Here is a 25,678-nt window from a genome sequence, read left to right as displayed (position 1 = left end):
TGCACGGGGAAGTTACTCCTGCATCTGTGATGTAGGATTCATAGAGAGCTTCCCGTGTGAAGGTATGAGGCATTTAATTTAAAGGGAATTACAAAACATTGTAAAAGCATTTGACCATATTGCAGTACACAGTCTGGCTTAACTTATAATTAGATAATTTGTACTAAAACAATAATTTACGCCAGCTGCTGTCTTTCCCTCCGGTCAGATGAATTTCCTGGATCTGGTGATATGGTGTTTCAGACCTCGACTGGCTCTGAAGCAGAATGTGAAGGTAGCTTTGTTTTTCTGGCCTATCAGTGTAATTTGACATATGTTAAACAAAATCTATCATGCAGTTTGCACTGTATGATGCTGATCACATCAGATCAGCTGTGTGTCTAATTATGTGAAATTACACATTAACAGAGACTGTTTTCCCATCTTCTCTCTCTCTCAGACATCAATGAGTGTTTAGATCCAGATGTTTGTGGCAGAAATGCAGACTGTTCCAATCATCCAGGCAGCTACAGCTGCAAATGTCACCAGGGTTACAGTAATTATGGCAACAACCAGTCTAAATGCTTCAGTGAGAATTACAACAGTAGGACAAACTATTATTTGCATCATTTTAAAAGCACTGATAGATTTTTGAGAATGAGAATTGTATGAAAGTTAATCAGTATCGTCTGTTTGCTTATGTTGCTCTTTCTTGCTGTTGTGCACAGAAATGGACTGTGATCAGTTTAAACCTGAGTCTGATGCAGACCACACACCGGAGAAGGTAGAATGTGGTCTTCTGCTTATGATTAGTAGTAGTAGTATGCCCAGGGGACATCTCCACAATTTTTTTAGTTATGTAACGATAAAACATTCTTAAAATAACAAACATTTAATGCTTTTTAATTGTTAATGTCTGATATGCATTCTCGTCTTATTGTAAAGACAAGACATTCTGTGAACAACATTCTCAGATGTTATTTGTACATTAGGTTTCTTCTCATCAAATTTAACAAAAACCCACCAATTAGAAAACTAATATAATAACCAATAATAAAAAAAAAAAACATTTTGTGCAATTGTTGGCCTTTTGGAAAGTATGTTAATTTACTGTACATGTACTCAATCCTTGGTAGGGGCTCCTTTTGCTTTAATGACTGCCTCAATTTAGCGTGGCATGGAGGTGATCAGTTCGTGGCACTGCTGAGGTGGTCTGGAAGCCCAGGTTTCTTTGACAGTGACCTTCAGCTCATCTGCATCGTTTGGTCTCTTGTTTCTCATCTTCCTCTTGACAATAGCCCATAGATTATCTCTGGGGTTCAGGTTTGGTGAGTTGCTGGCCAGTCAACACACCAACACCATGGTCATTTAACCAACTTTTGGTGCTTTTGGCAGTGTGGGCAGGTGCCAAGTCCTGCTGGAAAATTAAAGTGCTCCATGATTTCTTGGTAAATGGGTGCAGTGACTTTGGTTTTCATAAAACACAATGGACTAAAACCAGCAGATGACATTGCACCCCAAATAATCACAGACTGTGGAAACTTAACACTGGACTTCAAGCAACTTGGGCTATGAGCTTCTCCACCCTTTGTCCAGTCCAGGTCTTCTTCTCCTTAGCCCAGGTAAGATGCCTCTGATGTTGTCTATGGTACAGGACTGGATTAGCAAGAGGAAAACAACAACTGTAGCCATATTCCTTGACACGTCAGTGTGTGGTGGCTCTTGATGTCTTGACCCCAGCCTCAGTCCATTCCTTGTGAAGTTCACTCAAATTCTTGAATCGATTCTGCTTGACAATCCTCATAAGGCTGCGTTTCTCTCGGTTGGTTGTGCATCTTTTTCTGCCACACTTTTTCGTTCCACTCAACTCTCTGTTAATATGCTTGGATACAGCACTCAGTAAACAGCCTGGTTCTTTGGCAATTAATGTTTGTGACTTACACTCCTTGTGAAGACCATATTGAAGGCTCAGGAAACCTTTGCAGGTGTTTTGAGTTGATTAGCTGATTGGCAAGTCATCCTATTCTAATTTGTTGAGATGGTGAATTGGTGGGTTTCTGTTAAATGTGAGCCAAAATCATCACACTTAAAAGAACCAAATATTTAGACTACTTCAGTCTGTGTGCATTGAATTTATTTAATACACAAGTTTCACAATTTGAGTTGAATTACTGAAATAAATGAACTTTTCATTGACATTCTTATTTTTTGAGAAGCACCTGTAGACTTCCATGTGTTTTCTTCTAGTTAAAGCATTTGATGTCACTGTTGAAGAACAGCTGTGAGTCTCTGAATGATCCACGCGGAGAACATTCCACTGGAGAGAAATTACTGGAGGTGAAACAGACCTTGCACGATATAGTATTTATTCAGATTGTAGTTTGTGATAATGCACTTGCCCATTGGTGAATGAACGTCTCTGATTTATTCCATAGATTGTGTGCAATTCCACCAATGAGCTGCTGTCTGAAGGAAACATTGCTGATAGTGAGACACTGAATCAGTTTCTGGACACGGTGGAGAACAGCATGCATCTGATTGGACCTCAGCTGAAAGAGCCTGTGACCAGGATGGAGACACACAACACCTGTGAGAAACAACATGCATTACAGTTCAGACACAGTCACACTGTGTTACTGAATACTGAAAATAAGGCATATTTATTATTCAGAGGGATTTACACGCACATTCAGGTTTAATGGTGTTTAATTAAGACTGAAATCAGTTGTTCTGTGTGATCATGTGATTGACAGTTGCTGAGGTTGCAGTCATGCGGGGTCAGACTCCGCCCAGTGGGCGTGTCACTCTGAGTACAGACTCCGCCCTCTTCAGCACCAGCTGGGAAACAGTTGTAGGCAAATCATATCCAGGTACAAATAAACATGTGCACATATATGATGGTACCAAATGAAACCATCAGTATTTCACGAGATGTGAATGTTCTCTTGTTCACAGGTTTTGCGTTCGCGGCTCTGGTCAGTTATAAAGATCTGAACTCATCCAGTGATCTGCTCCACAAGATGAGCAATGAGAGATCAGACGATAAAGAGACAAGTGTCACTTATCAACTCAACTCTAAAGTGGTGACAGCCGTCGTCAGTAATGCAGAAACCAAGCAGCTGTCAGAGTCGGTGACGCTCGTCTTTAGACACGTGGAGGTGAAGATACTGACAGATCAGCTTATGACCAGCAAAAGATCTCACTGGAGACTGGTTCTGTTAATGGTTTAACAGTCACAATGAAAAACTATCATGAAAATGTGTATTCCCTGTTTGAAAATTCTAACTGGTTTACAAGCCAAAAAACAGCTTGACCACATTCAGTATTATTTAGTGTCACTGATACATTATTAAAGTTTTTAATAATATAAAGAATATAAATTAAATTAAATTAATTTACTTAAGCTACTCTAAATAAAAAATTGAAAAGTTACCTTTGCAACTAGCTGAAATTAAATTATTCATGGTTTTAGTACGGTAACTATAGCAACCCTACTACTGACCACCTTAAACCAGCAGGAAACCATCTGCTATTACCAAACGTGTCATGCAGGTGTTCACGTGTTCCTAATTTTCTGAACTCTTTGCTCACTTCTTCAGGAGAGGGTGGAGTCTGAGGGCGTGGCTTACTCCTGTGTGTACTGGGTTGAGGCTGAGGGGGTGTGGTCTGAGGAGGGCTGTTCAACACAATACCTTACACAGTAAGTCAGTATGTTATCAGTGATAATGATTATATTCTATACATGTTAAATGTTATACATTTTTGGATTCCAGATGCTCCACAAACTGAAACAAGAGTGCAGGAGGGTGGGAGAGTGGAGGTGGATCAGGGGAGGGAAGACAGGCCACTTCAGTGAGGTGGAAGTGGGGAAAGAAACAGGGCAGTGCAGGGAACCAATATGAAGCCAGCAATGCAGGTAATTAGTGTGGAGCCAACAAGGCAGGTGGCCAGAGGGGAGTCAAAGGGTAGAGCAGATGGAGCAGGAGACCACATGAGTAGAGGAAGAAACCATCAGGGTGTAACATATGGAAAAGAAGACCACCAGAACAGAGCAAATGGAGCAGGAGACCTCTAGGGCAGACCAGATGCAAATTAAGCCCATCAAGATCGAGCAGGAAATCACCACAGTGGAGTTGGAGACGATGCTGGAGCAGAGAACAAATGTGGAAAAAGGGGTGGATCCAATTTCCTCCGTGGGACTAGTGGAGCAGAAGCCCATGCTGGATCAGAGAGTCCAGGGAGTCCAGGGACAGCTTTAGTGTCCGTGACAGGAGACACAGAGTTCAAATAATGCCTCCATGGTTATTACAGGGAGCACAGAAGATTCACAGTAGGCTTCCTTGGCCATTACTGGACAGTAAGAGGTTTTAAGGAAGACCTCCTTGCCTGACAGAGCAGACAGAGAGTTCAAAGCAAAAGCCACCACCTTTTCGGAGGATCAGGGAAAGTAAATGCGGCAAAACACACAAGACAGAGGTTGTTGTCACAGGAAGTGCCAATGAGGGAAGGACATCTGGGACCACTGGTCTTTAGCCCACCAGACATTCGAGGAAACTACAGATTCATGGCCACTGAACTCCAAGGGATTTGGGACCAAGGGCAACATTTTCACACTGCAAGTGCCGAAATTGGAGGGCCCTTCACCTTGGATGTCAGTCACAAACACCACAAATTCACTGCATAGACCTCATCAACAATACAGTCATAGGCACAAATCATCAGCAAAGAAGCACAAATCCTCACCTCAAGAACCACACCAGCCAGATCCTGCCAACCAAACACTTGTATGATGTGTCCTACTTGTCAAGGACAAGTCAAGTCAAGTCACCTTTATTTATATAGCGCTTTAAACAAAATACATTGCGTCAAAGCAACTGAACAACATTCATTAGGAAAACAGTGTGTCAATAATGCAAAATGATAGTTAAAGGCAGTTCATCATTGAATTCAGTGATGTCATCTCTGTTCAGTTAAATAGTGTCCATGCATTTATTTGCAATCAAGTCAACAATATCGCTGTAGATGAAGTGACCCCAACTAAGCAAGCCAGAGGCAACAGCGGCAAGGAACCAAAACTCCATCGGTGACAGAATGGAGAAAAAAACCTTGGGAGAAACCAGGCTCAGTTGCGGGGCCAGTTCTCCTCTGACCAGATGAAACCAGTAGTTCAATTCCAGGCTGCAGCAAAGTCAGATTGTGCAGAAGAATCATCTGTTTCCTGTGGTCTTGTCCTGGTGGTCCTCTGAGACAAGGTCTTTACAGGGGATCTGTATCTGGGGCTCTAGTTGTCCTGGTCTCGGCTGTCTTTCAGGGCAGTAGAGGTCCTTTCTAGGTGCTGATCCACCATCTGGTCTGGATACGTACTGGATTCGGTTGACTGCAGTGACCCTCTGATCTGGATACAGACTGGATCTGGTGGCTACGGTGACCTCGGAATAAAAGAGAAACAGACAAATATTAGCGTAGATGCCATTCTTCTAATGATGTAGCAAGTACATAGGGTGTTATGGGAAGTGTTTCCGGTTCCGGTTTACCTAATTAATGCAGCCTAAAAATCCTTTAACGGCTTTGGATATTAGAAGCATATTAGTATGTTATGTGTAAGCCAGGTTAAAGAGATGGGTCTTTAATCTAGATTTAAACTGCAAGAGTGTGTCTGCCTCCCGAACAATGTTAGGTAGGTTATTCCAGAGTTTAGGCGCCAAATAGGAAAAGGATCTGCCGCCCGCAGTTGATTTTGATATTCTAGGTATTATCAAATTGCCTGAGTTTTGAGAACGTAGCAGACGTAGAGGATTATAATGTAAAAGGAGCTCATTCAAATACTGAGGTGCAAAACCATTCAGGGCTTTATAAGTAATAAGCAATATTTTAAAATCTATACGATGTTTGATAGGGAGCCAGTGCAGTGTTGACAGGACCGGGCTAATATGGTCATACTTCCTGGTTCTAGTAAGAACTCTTGCTGCTGCATTTTGGACTAGCTGTAGTTTGTTTACTAAGCGTGCAGAACAACCACCCAATAAAGCATTACAATAATCTAACCTTGAGGTCATAAATGCATGGATTAACATTTCTGCATTTGACATTGAGAGCATAGGCCGTAATTTAGATATATTTTTGAGATGGAAAAATGCAGTTTTACAAATGCTAGAAACGTGGCTTTCTAAGAAAAGATTGCGATCAAATAGCACACCTAGGTTCCTAACTGATGACGAAGAATTTACAGAGCAACCAACAAGTCTTAAACAGTGTTCTAGGTTATTACAAGCAGAGTTTTTAGGTCCTATAATTAACACCTGTTTTTTCAGAATTTAGCAGTAAGAAATTACTCGTCAACCAGTTATTTATATCGACTATGCATTCCATTAGTTTTTAAAATTGGTGTGTTTCACCGGGCCGTGAAGAAATATAGAGCTGAGTGTCATCAGCATAACAGTGAAAGCTAACACCATGTTTCCTGATGATATCTCCCAAGGGTAACATATAAAGCGTGAAGAGTAGCGGCCCTAGTACTGAGCCTTGAGGTACTCCATACTGCACTTGTGATCGATATGATACATCTTCATTCACTAATACGAACTGATGGCGGTCATATAAGTACGATTTAAACCATGCTAATGCACTTCCATTGATGCCAACAAAGTGTTTAAGTCTATGCAAAAGAATGTTGTGGTCAATTGTGTCAAACGCAGCACTAAGGTCCAATAAAACTAATAGAGAGATACACCCACGATCAGATGATAAGAGCAGATCATTTGTAACTCTAAGGAGAGCAGTCTCAGTACTATGATACGGTCATCACATATACCATTTTTCTCTAAGAAGGAATATAATTGTGAGGATACCACCTTTTCTAGTTTCTTGGACAAAAAAGGGAGATTCGAGATTGGTCTATAATTAACTAGTTCTTTGGGGTCAAGTTGTGTTTTTTTGATGAGAGGCTTAATAACAGCCAGTTTGAAGGTTTTGGGGACATATCCTTATGACAATGAGGAAATAATAATAGTCAGAAGAGGATCTATGACTTCTGGAAGCACCTCTTTTAGGAGCTTAGATGGTATAGGGTCTAGCATACATGTTGTTGGTTTAGATGATTTAACAAGTTTATACAATTCTTCCTCTCCTATAGTAGAGAATGAGTGGAACTGTTCCTCAGGGGGTCTATAGTGCACTGTCTGATGTGATACTGTAGCTGACAGCTGAATGGTTGCAATTTTATCTCTAATAGAATCGATTTTAGAAGTAAAGTAGTTTATAAAGTCATTACTGCTGTGGTGTTGGGAAATGTCAACACTTGTTGAGGCTTTATTTTTCGTTAATTTAGCCACTGTATTGAATAAATACCTGGGGTTATGTTTGTTTTCTTCTAAAAGAGAAGAAAAGTAATCGGATCTAGCAGTTTTTAATGCTTTTCTGTAGGATAGGTTACTTTCCCGCCAAGCAATACAAAATACCTCTAGTTTTGTTTTCCTCCAGCTGCGCTCCATTTTTCGGGCTGCTCTCTTTAGGGTGCGACTATGCTCATTATACCATGGTGTCAAACTGTTTTTCAAAGCGTAAAGGAGCAACTGTATTTAAAGTGCTAGAAAAGAGAGAGTCCATAGTTTCTGTTACATCATCAAGTTGTTCTGAGGTTTTGGATATGCTAAGGAATTTGGATACATCAGGAAGATAACTTAAAAAGCAGTCTTTTGTGGTAGAAGTGATGGTTCTTCCATACTTGTAACAAGAAGTAGAATTTACAATTTTGGCTATATGAAGTTTGCACAGAACTAAATAATGATCTGAGATATAATCACTTGGCTGAATAATTTCAACACTATCAACATCAATTCTATGTGACAGTATTAAATCTAGAGTATGATTTCGACATTGAGTAGGTCCTGAAACGTGTTGTCTAACCCCAATAGAATTCTGAATGTCTATAAATGCTGATCCCAATGCATCTTTTTCATTATCAACATGGATATTAAAATCACCAACTATTAAAACTTTATCTGCAGCCAGAACTAACTCGGATGTAAAATCACCAAACTCTTTAATAAAGTCTGTATGGTGCCCTGGTGGCCTGTATACAGTAGCCAAGGAACTGTATGAGTTTTCTGAAATAAATCAATCCACAATCTTACTTGTGTTGCAGCCTGGCCAGTGGAGGACTGGCTCTCGACTGAGCCTGGATTCTCCTAAAGTTTGTTTCTCCATTTCTGTTACTGATGGAGTTTGTGTTCCTTGCCAGTGTCACCTTGTGGCTTGCTTATAGTTGGGGGTATCTAATATTTGGCACACTTGAACCTGATTTGATTAACTAGTTTGGACATTGAAATAATAGATTTTTGTTACCTAATAATGGCTTCCCACTCTCAGGGTTAATGTTTTTTAACCTTAAAGAAGGAAAGAAGTCAAAAACGAAAAATGCAAACAAACCTGAGGATGACCTGACGTGTGTTTCTCTCTCAGGTAGCGTGTGGGATTGTGGCCGGTCTGCTTCATTTCTTCTTCTTGTCTGCGTTCTGCTGGATGCTGCTGGAGGGGGTTCAGCTCTACCGGATGGTTGTGCTGGTGTTTCACACCACATTAAAACATCTCTGCATGTATTTGGTGGGATACGGAGTCCCTCTCATCATCGTCACCATCTCTGCCATCGCCTTCCCAGCAGGATATGGGACCAGTAGACAGTGAGTTTCTGGAATTGGTAAAATACGCTTAGAAAAAATATATTATCAGTAAATTGGCTAATAATCATGCACACAGCTCGCTGTATATAATATAGAGTATATAATAAAGACTCAACTATAAAGCTCTATATGCTAGAGTACTTCTTAAAGTTTTGACATTTATGAATACTGATATTCGGAAATGTACCAGAAGTATTGACTTCTCATCTTAGATGCAAACAAGTAATTTAAATTAGGGTACATATCTGTGATATAAACTAAAGCCTGTAGGAAAATGTCCCCAAAGTCTTGTCTGAATAGGAAATACGTTTTAAAAGGAATTATGAAAGGGAAAGAGGGATGAACTAGTCTTTTATTTATCATTCTAACATGTTCCAGCTGCTGGCTCTCTCTTGATCGCTATTTCATCTTGAGTTTTTTCGCACCCATCTGCATCATTGTGATCCTCAATGGTTTTGTCTTCATCATCACTGTGTGGAAACTGGCTAAAAAGTTCTCCAGTCTCAATCCAGACCTCTCCAAACTCAACCAGATCAGGTGTGCGATCTTGTATTGATCTCAAAAGACTAAGTCATTCTTGATTTTACTTCTGTCAGTGGTTTTGATGAAGTATATTTGGTGTGTAGGAGTTTCACGGTGACCGCCGTGGCTCAGTTGTGTGTTCTCGGAGGAACGTGGGTCTTCGGCTTCTTCCTCTTCCAGGAGGATGGGACTGAAGTCATGTTGTACCTCTTCATCATCCTCAACACTCTCCAGGGGGCGCTCATCTTCATCATGCCCTGCCTGCTGTCCAAACAGGTACTTACACATGCAACATAACAGAAAAACCATTACGAATTTACTTACACATTGAACATTAGGCAGCAGTGGCTTGTTTTAGACTTTCAGTAACATCTTGCAGGATTTCAGTGATTTGAAGTGACAGTTAAACCCCCTAAAATGAAAATTAAATCAATTTATGTTGCTCTTGTGTTCATTTACCATTGCGATTTTTTTAAAGAATACTTTTCCTTAACAATTAGTTATTGGTATTAACTGAAAAGTTTTTTTTCTGGCTGATAAGTACCAGAATCAGCTTTTTAAAATCAGCTTCTTAAATCCTTTATTTCAAACTATATTGTGCTATATATCCAGCTATATTAATATTCATGTCATATTCACAGTGTAAATTTGTGTCACCTGGTGTTTATTTGGAAAAATATGATTCCATTTTTTCATATTGATTAATTTTACAATTAATTATTTCTAATGTACTAAAAATGTAAAATCTAAATGTCATTGCGGCAATTGTTATACATGTTTTTAAAATTAAATTATGTAATATCATATATATCAGCTTTATATCGGCCACCAGCCACCCTGCTTCCTAAGATATTGGTATTAGCATCAGTCATCTAAATCCAGGTCCTCGACCACTATTCTGAATGCATGCAACTGGAGTTGGCCAGAAACTGTAATTTCTGCAAATATCTACCAACATTATATGCTGTTTTCTGGCTTAAGAAGAGTCAGAAACTTAGTGCTCCTTAAGTCAAATATCATTTATTTTGCCTGTTGCCCCCTTCAGGTCAGGATGGAGTATTACAATCTGTTTGTCCGAATGTGTCCACACAAGAAGAAACCCAAACGCAGAACCAGTACCAGCCAGACCAACAGCAGTCAGGTACATTAGTCTGTGTTTGAGTGTTTTGGACATTAAATCATCATTTGTGGGTTCAGTTTCTTCATTCTTCCTTTGACTTTTACAGAAACCTCTGCAGAGCGACGAAAGCAAAGCAGAGTCACAGATGTAAAGCACTTGTCATGTGCTCATGGATTTGTAGAAACTCTTCAACACAAGACACATAGAGACTTTCTGTGTCAAATGAAGTCTTTTCACAAGCTTTAATTCAACAGTACACTTTCACAGTCATCATCTGATGAATACTGCTGATGCTTGTTCATCACACGGGATATGCATCCTCTGTTACTGGAGACGGAGATATATAAAGAAAAAAATATATTAAAACTAAGTCGAGTGATTCTGACAGTGTTTAAGCCAGCGGAGAAGGCTGACCTCTGCAGACCGCTGTTTTATAATGATGACTGTTGTATTGTGTTGAGGGAGAGCACCGTTTGATTATACCAGTTAATGAAGTCATGTCAAAACATCTTTATTTTTTAGCTCATGAGGATTTCTAACATGAACACATTCTAACATTTTTTTCTCTTGTTTCTGCCTTTGTTATACAGTAATGTAATGATTTAACAACCAAAAGTGATATGTATGTTTATATTTAATTATATTAGTAAAGATTACTTTTTATATGCAATTTTCTATATGCAAACTAAAATTCATTTTCATGAGGGAAAGAGGAATAAATGGGTATATACATGAATAATTGTCATGTTATTTATTAAAATCTGGCTCACAACTTTATCATTCTTAATTAATTTGAAGATTCATATTTATAAACTGTGTATTTAGTCTCTCTGTATAGTTTTAGCACGTTGACGGGGAAAAAAGTGCAGAAAGTGCTGGAAAGTGGACATGTTGAGGAGCTGACAGAAGCAGAGGAAACAAGTGGAAAACTGGATGGAAACTTCTGGTAAAAGCAAAATAAACATTTCAGGGCAGCATCTTCACAAAAGTGAACGAGATGGACAGAGCCCTCAGAATGGGCTTCAAGGACATAAGAAGACTTGAGTAATTGAGCCGTTTTACTGGAATACACATTTAATTTGGGTTAGATTGAGAAAAAAAATCACCTCTTTCCTAAAACGTACTCTGTTACTAACGTAACCTTGGTTCTCTCTAGAAGAGGGAACGAGTACTGCGTCTTAGCTAAGACGCTACGGGAAAAGTCTCTTTTCACGAAATACTGAAGCAAAAAATTATCCTTAATTTTGAATTGTTGTAAAGCGCATTTGCAGCAGCACACAGCCATAGGCGAGACGGCTCGCTCGCTAATTGGCTGCTCTGTGGCAACTGCACAAGCCTATCGAGCGTAGCCTGATGCAACATCAGACCAATAACACTTCGCGCCCTTCTTGCCACTTCCCGCCGAAACGGTGTGGCCCAACCCTATAAAAGGAGCTCGAAAAGGCTGACTCACCTGATTTATTTCATTGCCGAAGCGAACCAGAGTGAATCGTATGCACGGCAGAGAACGCAGTACTCGTTCCCTCTTCTAGAGAGAACCGAGGTTAGATTAGTAACCGAGTACGTTCTCTTACGAGAGTTCTCTTGTACTGCGTCTTAGCTAAGACGCTACGGGAACCCCATGTAAAGCGCCGTGCGCACAGGGATCACACACCAATAAACCTGGAAGCAACGCCCAGGATTTACAGTGCACAGTCACCCGAGGGACTCACAGAGAGCCCAGGACAGGAGGGGGGGGGGACCCTCCGTCCCATATCTAGCAGCGCCCGTAGACGCGGCAATATGACATCACACAGCCGAGGCAAGGCCTGAGCAATGTGGTAATGCGGGTCTTACGCAATACTGCCCATATAACAGTCGGCAGCGCATAACGCTCACGATCGCAGAGTTCCAATCAGGGCCCTGATTCGACTATACCGACAGCAACCTTGCTTGCAAGGCGGGAACCTCCAGGTTATAAAACCTGATAAATGTAGACGGCAAGGCCCAACCTGCCGCCATACATATATCCTGCAAGGAGATCCCAGTAGACCACGCCCACGACGAGGCGACGCCTCTTGTGGAGTGTGCTCTGACGCCCAGTGGGCACTGAAGGCCCCTGGAAGCGTAAGCTAATGCTATGGCGTCAACTATCCATCTGGATAGGCTCTGTCTCGAAACAGCCATTCCTTTGGAACGTCCACTGAACGAGACAAACAGCTGCTCAGTCCGTCTAAAGACAGCGGAGCGAGACACATAAGCTCTTAAAGCACTAACAGGGCAAAGAAGACTTGAGTCTCCATCCTCTCCTGACACCGACAGGGCAGACAGGGCAATAACCTGAGCCCGAAATGGCGTGTTGAGGGATTTCGGCACATAACCGTGCCTAGGTTTGAGTATGACCCTTGAGTCATTAGGCCCAAACTCCAAGCACGACGGGCTCACCGAGAGCGCGTGCAGGTCACCCACACGCTTCACTGAAGCGAGAGCCAACAAGAACACTGTCTTGCACGACAGATGCTTGAGGCTAATCGTTAGGATAGGTTCGAAAGGGGAACCTTTCATGGCCTCCAAAACCGTCGCGAGGTCACCTCACAACTAAGGGGTGAACATCCCCGAGCTGTGCACCAGCTGGAGAACACAGACCACTTCGAGGCATACAGCCGTCGTGTCGACGGAGCTCTAGCCTGAGTGATGGTATTTAGCACTCCCACTGAGAGATCAGCGGGTAACCGTTGAACGCCCACACATGGAGGGACCACAACTCCGGTTGAGGGTGCCAAATCGAGCCCCCGGCCTGCGAGAGGAGATCCCTCCTCAACGGCACTGGCAGTGAGCGTTTTCGTGGGACGCGAAGAGGTCCACTTCCGCCCTGCCAAATCTCTCCCACAACAGCTGGACTGTTTGCGGATGTAGAGAGCATTCGCCCGTGGGAATGTTGTTTCTGGACAGCCTGTCTGGACCCAGATTCTGTAGCCCAGGCACATGAACTGCCCTCAGCGAGCGCAAGTTGCGCTGAGCCCAAACCAGGAGGCGCTCCGCCAACCTGTACAGGTTTCGGGACCCGAGACCGCCCTGGCGATTTATGTAGGACACCACAGACATGTTGTCCGAACGGACTAAGACGTGGTGGCCTTTGATTCGGGGACAAAAACGCGTCAGCGCGTTCTCCACTGCCAGCATTTCCAGACAGTTGATATGTTGGAGCTTTTCCCATTCTGACCACAGGCCAAAGGACGGTCTGCCCTCGAGCAGCGCTCCCCATCCCGGAGTGGAGGCGTCCGTCGACACCATCTTCACTTTGGAGGAAGTCCCCAGGCTTACACCTGATTGGTACCAGTCGTTCGCTGTCCAGGGTTCCAGGGCCGTAACGCAGCTCTGATTGACCCTGAGACGCAGCCGACCAGATATCCACGCTCCGCACGGTACTCACGCTCTCAGCCAGAACTGCAGGGGGCGCATGAGGAGCAGGCCCAACCGAAGAACTGGAGATGCTGAGGCCATGAGAACCAGCATCTTCTGAAAACCTCTGAGCGAGACGGTCGCGCCGCAGCGGAGAGAACTCGCTGCGCGCTGAATGCCCAACGCGCGCTGTGGTGACAGCCACACCGTCATGGAACGTGAGTCCAGAGCTATACCCAAGAACAGTATCGTCTGACTGGGGTTCAGCGAACTCTTCGTCCAGTTGACACTGAGACCAAGTTTTTTGAGGTGATCGAGTAAAATGGCCCCGTGTTCCACGAGCTCTGATCGTGATTGAGCTAGAATCAGCCAGTCGTCCAAATAGTTCAGCACTCGCATGCCTCTGAGTCTGAGAGGAGCGAGCGCTGCGTCCATGCACCTCGTAAACGTACGAGGAGCCACGGACAAGCCGAACGGCAGGACTGTAAACTGGTATGTCTGGCCCTCGAAGGCGAATCTCAAGTATCGCCTGTGACGTGACGCTATCTGTATTTGAAAATACGCGTCCTTCAGATCTATTAACATGAACCAGTCTCCTCTGCAAATATGCGCGAGGAGCTTCCTGGTCGTAAGCATTCTGAAACTGTGTTTCACCAATGCCTTGTTCAGCTGTCTTAGATCCAGTATGGGCCTGAGACCCCCGTCTTTCTTGGGCACTAGAAAGTATCTGCTGTACAGCCCCCCTTCGCTTTGAGCTTGAGATACAGGCTCCACAGCCCCTTTGCTCAACAGTTTTGATATTTCGGGCCAAAGTAGGTGTGCTACTTCTGTTTTGACCGTAGTTTCGACGCGCGCTGGAAAGCGCGGAGGGCGTTGAAAAAACTGTAGCGAGTAGTCTCTCTTTATAATGTGTAGCACCCAATCCGAAACCCCTGGAATCACTGACCATGCATCTGCATGAATGGCTAAGGGCTGGATGCGAAGCGCGCTCTGTTGACTGGGCAACGGCGGTGCTTTGATGTGCTGCACCATGGGCGTTACGCCTGTGGCATTTGAGGCAGGGGGCACGCTGATCACAGCGGGCAGATCGCTCATCCTCGACCCCGCCACGGTACTTAACCGATTGAGGGAGGGCTGAGTGGGTCCTGTGGGACTCGTGATGTCTGAGGGTAACTGTGGGCTGTAAGCGTGCACATTTACTGCTTTCGACTCGCTGTCTGCCTGGGCAGAGCGTACGTGCACGGGTTTCGTTTTTACAGAAACCGCGCGCCGTGTGTGACATAGTGTTTGTGGGCACTGAGGAGTGGGCACGTTTACTATGTAGCGCGCGCGACCGACCTGAGTCGATCTTATGGGCGCGATCCCTGTGTGCAGGACTGTGCTCATATGTGGAGATGGGCACTGAGGAATGGGCATCGTCACTACATTTATAGCACCATCGGCTGTGGCCAGGACACCAGAAATAACACTCTTTTCGGGAAATATCTGGGTAGCCGTGATAACGGCTTTTGTGTGCAGGCAAGTGGGCAACTGTGCCGGCTTGCGTGCTGCAGAAAACGCTGAGACAGTCACAATTCCTGGAACTGCAACAGCGGCGCGCTTGGGTGAGAGCTCGGCCACAGCGGAACTCGTACACCGGTGCTTTCCTAGAAGTGCTAGGATGACTTTGGGGCTTCCGGCTTCACCGTAATCCTCTGCCGTGACTCCCGTGGCGCGGGGCGACGGCTGGTAGAGCAAGAATGGGGTCCCGAGCTGCGCTGCTGACGCTGTCGCGATGAAGCAGCTGGAGGCGGGGGGCGTGACTGAGAGCTTTACGGGGCCGGCCTGTGAGCCACAAATGTCTCTCAGCCACCGTAGCGGAAGCCATAACACGTCCCATGGCCTGTGCAGCGGACTTAGTAGCGCGGAGGGAAAGATCTGAAGCACTCCTCAGATCCGCGAGGCAGATAGCTTCAGGCCCCATCTCATCCAGCTTGCGGAGGAGATCGCCCTGGAAAATCTGCAGCGTGGCCATGGTGTGTAGCGCAGACGCAGCCTGCCCAGCAGCAGAAAAGATCCGTGCGAGCAGCGATGACGTCATGCGGCAGGCTTTCGATGGCAACGCCGCTTTCGTCCGCCGTCCAGCAGAGGGCGGGCAAAGGTGCGTTGTTATAGCCGGTTCCACCGGCGGAAGTGACTGGTAGCCTCTGTTTTTAGCATCGTCCAGTGTGGAGAATGCTGGCGAAACAGACAAACGAGTTCGCGCCGAGAATGGAGCGTTCCAAGCTTTCGCCACTTCTTCATGAAGCTCAGGAAGAAACGGGGCAGGCTTCGAGCTGGGAGAAATACGCTCATCCGGCAGAAAGCTACCATCCAGCCAGGAACGAGAGGGGGGCGCTGGTGCAGACCACTCGAGGCCGAGGCTCGCCGCGGCCAGCGTGAGCAGATATCAGCTCTTTCTCGATATCAGCCCGTCTGCCGGGCCTCTGAGCAGAAGGCGCGAGATCCCCGGAGCTCGCTCAACCCTCACTGCCCGAGGCTAGCAGAGAGCACGTGTCCTCTTCCTCCGACGCGGCCCTGAGATCCACTTCCTCGGACGATTCGGCAGCAGACAGCGGGCGCTGACCATCGGGAAGCGCTGCAGGGGAGGCCGGTGAAGCAGGAAGAACCGGCGAGCTCGGTAGAGCTGGAGGCGGTTCCGTTAATCGCTGGGAGTGATAAGTGTCGTCAGTTTATTATTCGGATCTGAGAGAGTATTGCGAGAATATGAGCACATGAAGAGAAAATCAGTCCAATAACAATCAGGTAAATCGATCGGAATGAGCAGATGACTCAAAACTGGTTTCTATTATTATGTATAACTTGACATCTCTTTTTGTTTTCTTTGGATGGCTTATTGCACATCAGCAATAGAATTAAAACAATGTTTTAGATATATTTCTATGGTAAAATTATAGTACATCGTTGATTGAGTCATCATCACAGACCCTCGTTTCTCAGAGGATCGATTTCTGCAGGACCCAAAAACAAAACAGTCCAGACACACAGAACCAGACGAGTGACTGACAGCTGTGTCTACCAATCAGTACGGAGCGCTATGTGTGGAGGCGGGGCTTCCAGACCGAAGTTCACGCACTGATAGCCAAGTCAGAGTTAGCTAGTGTCAATAAATTGCTATATGTCATCTTTCTCTATATGTCACACATTTCTCAGTAAGTTCTCTTCGGTTCTGTGAAGGCACTCATCATTTCTTTGGGATCATTTAGCTCAGAGGATTGAACAGCGGTCAGTCCTAAATGGGCTGACCGAGAGGATTGTCAATTCATCATAAATGTCCTGTTCATTTTTAATATTGTGGTCATCACTGGTATATCATCACACCCTAAATTAACACCATGTTGATATTTCATGATTTGAATATCATGGTGATCATCAATACCGGTATATCGTGGCACCCCTAATCCATCAAACACAGCTTCCCACAATTATCAAGCAATCCTGAAGACTGTGGTTAGGTTTCTCAGCTGTATGAGGGGTGAAGCTAAACGCTGCAGGACTGTGGCCTGAGTGAGTCTTTCACACATATTATCACAAGTGACGCCCTGTTGATGGGTGGAGGCGTTCAGAGGAAGAAGAAGCAGAAACATACGAGTGTACGTTTATATTTGACTGCGATCTGAACGACTGTTTCTCTGAATATCTGTGAGATTAAAGTCGATCAGGAATGAGGGTCGCTATCACAATCACCATCTTCATCTCGCTCTGCATGATGTCAGGTCAGTTCTTTACTGCTCACTCAAACCTGAGCTTTAACTGATCATTATAATAACCCAGAGCAAATGATCTTGTGTTCGTCAGGTCAGGTTCTGTGTTTTAAAGTGATCGGCTGCTCTGGAGGGAGTGTGATGTTCAAGTGCATGAAGACAAACCAGAGAGAGTCTTCTGATCAGTTTAAAGGAAAGTATTTCTGCAGAAACAGAGACTGTACGACAGGAATCAGTACTGAGACTCGGCAACGCTGGGTTTATAATGAGAGATTCGCTCTGTATGACGATGAAAACAGAGGATTCTTCTCAGTGTTCATCAGGAAGCTCAGCAGAGAGGATGCTGGGAAATACACATGTGGAAACAACCAGGAATGGAGTCGTGATGTTGAGTTAAAGGTGAACAGAAGTGCGTATGATACTTTATAACTTACTACTTTATTATATTTGTATTATAATAAAACTTATTTAAAGATGCACTACAGAAAAATCAGTTATTGTTCAAAATCATAACTCATCATCACTATTATAATAATTCACAACAGTATAATAATGATTTATAATTTGAGCTGACTGAAATGTCACTTTAACATCAGTCATATTTGTGAGGACACAGAAAGAAAAGCGTCTAAATGTCACTTATTCATTTGACATTGTTTGTTGTAGGATGACAGATCTCTCTCATGTTTAGATCACGGGTGACCAAACACACATAAACCTAAACACATGCACAACACACGCGCATGTAAATAACTCTGCAAGAAACATGACGCTGTATCGGTCACACAGAGATGGAGATAGAGAGGACAACGTTCCCTGTAGTGCATCTATAATAATACTAGTAATATTTTAATATTTCAGTGCATGTCTCAATGGTTTATTGAAATCATTTTCAGACTCTTCTTCTTGTGGGACGTCTGTTGTCCAATCTGCATATAAAGGTCAAACGATCACTTTCAGCTGTGAATATGATCATAAGATTGAAACACACACCAAAGTCTTGTACAGAGTGAAGCGAGATCCTGTGCTTCTGCTGAAGATCTCTCAATCATCACAATCATCTGAAGAGAAGTTCATCCTGTCTGACAATCAGAGAGATCACTTTACTGTGACCATCAGAAACATTTCTGAAGAGGAGCGTGGAGTTTATTTATGTGGAGTGGAGAGAGACGGAGAAGATAAACCACCTTCAGAAACATCAGTTACTCACATAACCTTCATTAAAGAGACTGAGGTGAAAGTTCATCGTGAGTTTAGATTCATTTTTAATGTTAAAATCTTTATAAATTCTCTAAATAAGGAATGTAAATCTCTCCTGACTATTAATAATGTAATAAATCTTGTCTTGCAGGTCAGATATCTTCTGTCCAGGTTGAGGCCTACATCAGTAAATCAGTCTTCATCACGTGTGAATTTCCAGAAGAATTCAAAGAAAACCAGAAATTCATCCAAATACATTCATCACAGAAGATCTCTGTTGAACAGAATCAGTGGATTCATCGTAATAGAGTTCACATGTATGATGATACCAGTTCAGGAGTTTTGAAGGTTTTTATCAGTGATTTAACTGAAGCTGATGAAGTAACGTACAGATGTGGAGTGAAAACTGTTAACGATCATGTCTTCATGACGATCACACTGAAGATCAATCAAGGTATTTTTATTATTATTATTACTATCAGTTAAAATGAGAAAATAAGATTTGGATTTCTGATCTTAATTGTTTTTGTGTATAGGTGATCATTTCCCTGAATCAAGTGAATCAGCTGCTGTTATTGGTGAAAGTGTGAAACTCAGCTGTAATTCCCCTGAGAAACAGCAGTCCATCAAACACATCTGTAAAGAGAACAAGAAGAAGATCTGTCAGAGCAGCAGTTCATCAGAGAAGCAGCGCTTTGAGTTTTCTGACAGTACAGCAGGAGTTTTTACAGCGAGCATCAGTAATGTGAGACTGAGAGATGCTGGAGTTTACTGGTGTGGAGCAGAAACCAGACACGAGCATCTGACTTCTGTTTCTCTCACCAATAAACATCAACTGATTTTAACCAGTATGTACAGACACCACAAACCATGCAGTTCAGTCATAGATGCATGTATTTCACAGTGTATTAATACATCTCTGTTCTCTTTGACTATCAGTGCCTCCAGTGATCGGACGTGAAGGAGATTCAGTCCAGATCAAATGCCCTTATGATGAAAAACACACTAAAGAAATGTGTCTGCGCAAAGGAAAGTGTTTGAGTAAAGAAGTAAAGTATCTGTGTAAAGGAAAGAGTTTCACTAAAGATGCTCAAATTATCATTCGCTCAGATGAAGGTCATGTTAAAAACCCAAAGATTTCAGTAAAGGACGACACTGAACTCAATCTCTTCACTGTGAACATGACTGAGCTGAGAGCAGAGGATGCTGGGAAATACTGGTGTGCAGTGAAAGATGTGTTTAATCTTCCCATTGAGCTCATGATCATCAGGAAGGACGGTGAGAATGAATCTCAATGTTTCTGCTCATTCTGTTCTCATACTCATCATGTTTAATGTTGTTTTCTTCAGCGATCACTCATGAAGCGTCTGTCGGAGGATCAGCGTCCATCAGCTGTAAACACATCAGGAAACAAACACAGAGGTTTTTCTGCAGAGGAGATCAGCCCAATATCTGCTTCAGAGATGGAGTTCATGTTTCATCAGATAACAGCAGATTCTCTCTGACTGAAGAAACCTTTACTGTGAAGATCAGCGATCTGAGAGCAGAGGATTCTGGGAAATACTGGTGTGCAGAGGAGAGCTCTGGGTCCTTCATATTCACTGAAGTTCATCTACATGTGACCAGAGGTAAATCACTCTTTTAACCTAAAAATTTGTAATGAATTACTTGGTAACTTGCCAAAACTGAACAGAAGAATATACTGCAATCTTCTCAAAATTAGAATAAAAACAGATTAATTGATTGTTTGATTATACACAGCACTACTTTTTCTAGAAAATCTTACTTCAGATAGACACAAGGTATTTTGAGAAATGTGTTATTTTTTTATTTTATTAATTTTTTTGTCCATGCTATGAAAGTCTGTGGAGTTCAAAGTGTATAATACGTGTCCCTGGAGCACAAAACCAGTCTCTGGGGTAAATTTGTAGCAGTAGCTAAAAATACATTGTATGGGTCAAAATTATAGATTTTTCTTTTATGCCAAAAATCATTAGGATATTAAGTAAAGATCATGTTCCATGAAGATATTTTGTAAAATTCCTACTATAAATATATCAAAACTGAATTTTTGATTAGTAATATTCATGGCTAAGAATTCATTTGAACAACTTTAAAGATGATTTTCTCAATATTTAGATTTATTTGCTCCCTCAGATTCCAGATTTTCAAGTAGTTGTATCTCAGACAAATATTGTCATATCCAAACAAATCATACATCAATGGAAATCAGATGATGTATACAGCTCAATTTTGTAAAATTGACCCTTATGACTGTTTTTTTGGTGTTTACCAACGCTCTTCAGAATATCTTCATTTGTGCTCCACTGAAGAAATGAATTCAGACAAGGGTCATATAAAGTCATGAGGCTGAGCAAACGATGACAGAATTGTATGTATGTAGTGTACTGTCTCTTTAAAGCAGCATGCTGTGTAAAGTCTGCGTCATCAGTCTGATGTGTGTGAACAGTTTTCACACTAGTTTTACACCACAGACCAATGTTTGTGTGTTTAAGTAAAACAGAAATGAAAGCTGGCTGCTTGTTTGTGTTTTAGGTAAGGTTCAGATAGAAAGTATTTGTATTACAGATATGTTTTATTGCAGTCAGTTTACTAATAAATTATTTTTTGGAGCATGGACAATGTTTTTTTTAGACTTTGACACAGCTGCTGTCCATACAATGAAAACACATACTTGATCTAAATGTAAATATTTTGCTCATCGCTCATTCTAAACCATATTCACACTGGTTTGATATTGAAGCCAAACATCATCTTTCTCTGTTTTGTATCCAGTGATAGCCAGGGGCCCGTTCTAACTCTGTTAGCTTGATTTGATTGTTGATGATTTAGCATGATCTTGGATTGGTTGGTTCTCCGAAGCTCATCCTGGATTGCTCATCTGTAGGTTTAAACCTGTTCGGGATAAGCTTATTTCATGTAAACAGGATTAGATTGCATCTTTTTAAACTGAACTGATACTTAAAATCTATCTGCTACCACCGCTACTTTATTACAAGATCCTACTGATACAGGGACAATCATTTAAAATAATAATACAAATAATAATTTAAACATAATATAACATAGCTATGTAGTCTTTAACACTATATACAGTCAATTTTACTCTCTTAAAGATTTATTTGTGATAAAATTATTTTTTCATAATTGTATTGAAGTCTTACATGCAATACAGATAATGTAGAGTCGTGCATTAATTTGAGGGATGACAGATATTATGGGAGTGGCTTGATGGAGCACAGGAGATGCAGAAAATTAGATGCTTTTTACAATATGAAAGTCGTGACATTTGCCAAGTACAGTAACCCATACTCAGAATTGGTGCTCTGCATTTAACCCATCCAAGTGCACACACACAGCAGTGAGAAGTGAACACACACCCGGAGCAGTGGGCAGCTATAGATCCAGCTCCCGGGGAGCACCTGGGGGTTCAGTGCCTTGCCCAAGGTCACTTCAGCCACAGGTATTGAGGCTGAAAGAGAGCACTGTTTATTCACCCCCCCCCCCCTCCTACAACTCCTGCCAGCACCAAGACTCAAACATGTGACCTTCTGGTAACTAGTCCGGTTTTCTAACCATTAGGCCACAGCTGCCCAATATGTAATATAAGTCTCTGGGAAATAAATTGCATGTTTATTGTAGATCTGTGTGGCAGCAGCAGTACAGTTAATAAATTAATAAATCCACGGCTCTGTTGCCTCCTCTGAGGCTGGTGTTCTGTGCTCGTCTGTGCAGCCAAAGACAGAACTGTTAGCATTACGCTCCTTTTTGGAGCTTGACCGTTGCTGTCTGCTTCAAGAAATATCTTTAAACAATCACATTTTGTGTTTATAATTACAGAATTGGTTCCTTTAATTTAAACTAAATCAGTGCTCTTTGATTTTCAGAAATTACGACATCTGACACCAAAAGAGAAACATCCCAGGAAACAGAAACGCCTGGTAAGTCTGCTTCTCAGTTTGAACTGAAAGTGATATTTAGACAAATCATTGAATGTACAGCATGTGCAAAATTGTTATTATTTTTCATTTTGATTATTATTATTTTTTTCTCCAAGAAATGACCTCGTCTGGCACCAAAAAGCAAGCAATCCAGAAAACAGAAAAGCCTGGTGAGATCCACCACCTCTTTTTTTCATTATGCTGGTCTTCTGTTCTTTTACTTAATCAGACAGGTTTAACAGTTTTTTTTTTTTTTTTAGAAAATATTTGAGATTAATAAATAAAGACAGTATGTTTTAATTTACCTGCCACCATTTGACTTTTCCTTTTGGTGTTAGAAGAGATCATTTCTTAAAACACACACACACACACACACACACACACACACACACACACACACACACACACACACACACACACACACACACACACACACACACACACACACAATTGTAAACAACCCAGGAAACAGGTAAGTCTGGTGAGATCCAATAACTAAAAAGGGACATTGTGACACATCAGATGTATGTAAGAGCATAAATGATTGTCAGTGAATGTCATGGACTCGCCTTATTTCTCAGTGACAATCCCTTTTGTGTGATTTTAGGTTTCTTCTGTCTGCCTCCATGAAGAGTCTCTCAGTGATACTACGGTCTCCAGTTTGACTTTCTCACTGGTGCCATTTCATAAATTTCTGATGACAGAATTCACAGATTTTTGCTTTTATATCTGAAGATTTTGTTTTAAAACTTGTCATGTCACAGAAAAACTGCAAATAAATAAATAAATAAATAAAAATAAGGTACTGAGCAGCTGTTAACACTGACAGGTCACTGAAGTTTTGTAGTGACAGCTTTTTAGAAAGAAAACTTTGGCTTCTTGTGCTGAAAGATGTGAGCAAGCTACAATGTTTAAGTGGTTTAGTTTGTAAAATGTGTGTAAAAATATATTTGGAATGGTGGACATTTTCTTTTAATAAATTAATTTGATGTCATACATGTCAGTTTACTTTATTAATTTTATCAGGAAGTCTCACAGACAAATATATATATATATATATTCTACTAGAGAGAGAGAGTGGTTCATGCAAACTAACAACAGAGGGCTAGGTGTAACTTAGCATGTACAGCATAATTGAGATTGTAGCTGACCCTGTTAGGTCATTTATGGCTTGTGTATGAGGTATTTGTAATATCAGGGTTTTGCTCCTTTTTTGAATTTTTAAAACTTTACAATTTAAGTATAATACTGTGTATGTGTGTCTATTGTATGAGTGTGTCTATTGTATGAATTCTGATGTGCTTATTTTGTGGTACTGCTAAGTTTTATGAAATTGAAGGTCATGTGACCCTTCCTGATTAGATTTAACCTGGAAGTGCTGCAAATTGAATGTTAGAGCTCTTCACCATTCTACTGCTGGTAACCTGGCCAACACGGTAAAAGTGTTAATTTTTGTATATTTCTTTATTTGCATTGATGTCCTTCGTATTGTTGTGTGTGTAAGACTTTGTTTCTGTTTGTATGTAGTTTTCACAGTGTTCCATATCTATAAATAAAACTAATGGACATCAGTACTTTGGAAACATGGACTGTTTAATGACCAGCGAGTAGTTACAGTGAAAACGTGGCCTAATTCCATTCCACCAAAGTCTACTTCGGCTTCAGTGTGCGGCTTCTCGCGTCTGGGTCTTTCTGTGTGGTTGGCTGCCTCCTGCGGTGATAGAGGCGGCTTTCTTCGGCGCGCGATTCTAGTGCGGTATTCCTGGATCCGTGAGTAATGCTATTCAACTCTATCCTGTGGCAAACTGGGTTCATCGTGCAGCCGGTGCCTCATTTCGTAGGACTGATTGTTGCAAGTTTCAGCGTGCAACTATGCGTCTTCTTCCCACGGTGGTTTGTTGTGGGTTTGGCGTACAGTTGTGATACATCCCGATGGAGGACTTTCTCACGCAGCCTGATTCATCTGTACATCAGCAGGTCAGACTATAAAATATTAAATGTAATCTTTGGTAAATAATGGATGGTTTTAGAAGTTAAAATAAAATTGTTACAAGACAAAGCTGCCTATAATCCAAGAACAATGTAAGAAAGAAATATCCTAGTGACAATTGGTTCTTAATTTGCTTAATTGAAATAGTGTTTAAAGTAACATTTAAGTGGCATTACTCTATTTAAGAGTGTTTCACTGTTATTTACTGTTATTTCATTATATGTTTTGTATTGTTGTTTAAAGTGTTACATTTTTAAGAGTGAAAATGTCAGTTCAGGGTGATTTAGCAGAGCAAAATGAATCTCTATTACAAGAGCAAACGGTCTTTATTGGTGATATACCAGGGAATCAAGTTAATGAGTGTGTTGTGAGAGATCGATATGTATCATGTACCACATGCACTGAAAAATCTGAATCTTAAAGAGCTTAATTCTACTTTATTAAGGACCAATAAAATTAGAAAATCTTCCCGTGATAAACGTTTAACACCAAAGATGCAGGAGTTAAAAGCACAAGAACTGGTTCAAAGGGAAAACCAGTTCATATCTGCATTTGAGAATTGGAAGATCCATGTCAGAGAGGTTCGTTTAAAGTTAAAACAAGAGTGCTCTGAAAGTGATTTGTGTGACATGATGGATGGGGTTGAGAAGAGTCTGAATTGAAAGACCTATATGATAACATGCGACTCCAAGCTTTACCAAGTCAAGAAATTAGGAGAAAAATTGATGCATGTTCAGCTGTGACGGCAGACTTGATTAAAATAATGAGGGTACGTTTAGTGGAGGATGGCATGGAGTTTGATGCCGAAGCTGAGAAGGCAAGATTGCGTATGTTGTTGGACTGTGAGTATGCTAGGTCCATATACGGATCCACAGTTTCTAGAGCCACAGTTTTTAGTAATCACTCTAAACCCTCTTCAGAGTCTGCAAGCATTTCCGCTAGAAGAGCAAAGACTGCCGCGTTGTTAGCTGCAAAGAAAGCAGAAATGGAAATGGAGGCTGATATTGATGCACATAGGCAGCGATTGAAGAAGCTTGAAAATCATAGAGACATTGAGGTTATGGAAGCAAGGCTTCGAGTGTATACTGAGGAGGAGTTAAGAG

The 25,678-nt window shown here is 42.0% G+C and overlaps 2 protein-coding genes across 2 annotated transcripts; both read left to right on the top strand.

Moving 5' to 3' along the window:
• Positions 1–213: 213 nt before the first annotated feature.
• LOC132144307 (adhesion G protein-coupled receptor E2-like) lies at positions 214–10,638 on the top strand. Its single transcript, XM_059555085.1, has 13 exons — positions 214–274; positions 440–568; positions 708–763; positions 2,227–2,316; positions 2,415–2,568; positions 2,733–2,849; positions 2,935–3,137; positions 3,579–3,679; positions 8,421–8,657; positions 9,036–9,194; positions 9,284–9,455; positions 10,225–10,320; positions 10,406–10,638. The coding sequence occupies exons 1-13, from the start codon at positions 232–234 to the stop codon at positions 10,448–10,450; spliced, it is 1,602 nt and encodes a 533-aa protein (XP_059411068.1). The 5' UTR covers positions 214–231; the 3' UTR covers positions 10,451–10,638.
• Positions 10,639–17,285: 6,647 nt separating this feature from the next.
• Positions 17,286–23,215, top strand: LOC132144306 (polymeric immunoglobulin receptor-like). The gene is made up of 8 exons (XM_059555083.1): positions 17,286–17,435; positions 17,518–17,832; positions 18,320–18,670; positions 18,775–19,077; positions 19,160–19,471; positions 19,563–19,901; positions 19,973–20,251; positions 23,193–23,215. Exons 1-8 carry the CDS (start codon positions 17,384–17,386, stop codon positions 23,213–23,215), a joined length of 1,974 nt encoding a protein of 657 aa, XP_059411066.1. The 5' UTR covers positions 17,286–17,383.
• Positions 23,216–25,678: the final 2,463 nt, after the last annotated feature.

The sequence above is a fragment of the Carassius carassius genome, chromosome 7, assembly GCF_963082965.1.
Source record: "Carassius carassius chromosome 7, fCarCar2.1, whole genome shotgun sequence".
NCBI lineage: Eukaryota > Metazoa > Chordata > Actinopteri > Cypriniformes > Cyprinidae > Carassius > Carassius carassius.
Note: the sequence above shows the minus strand (reverse complement) of the source record. Positions and strands in the feature narration are given on the sequence as shown.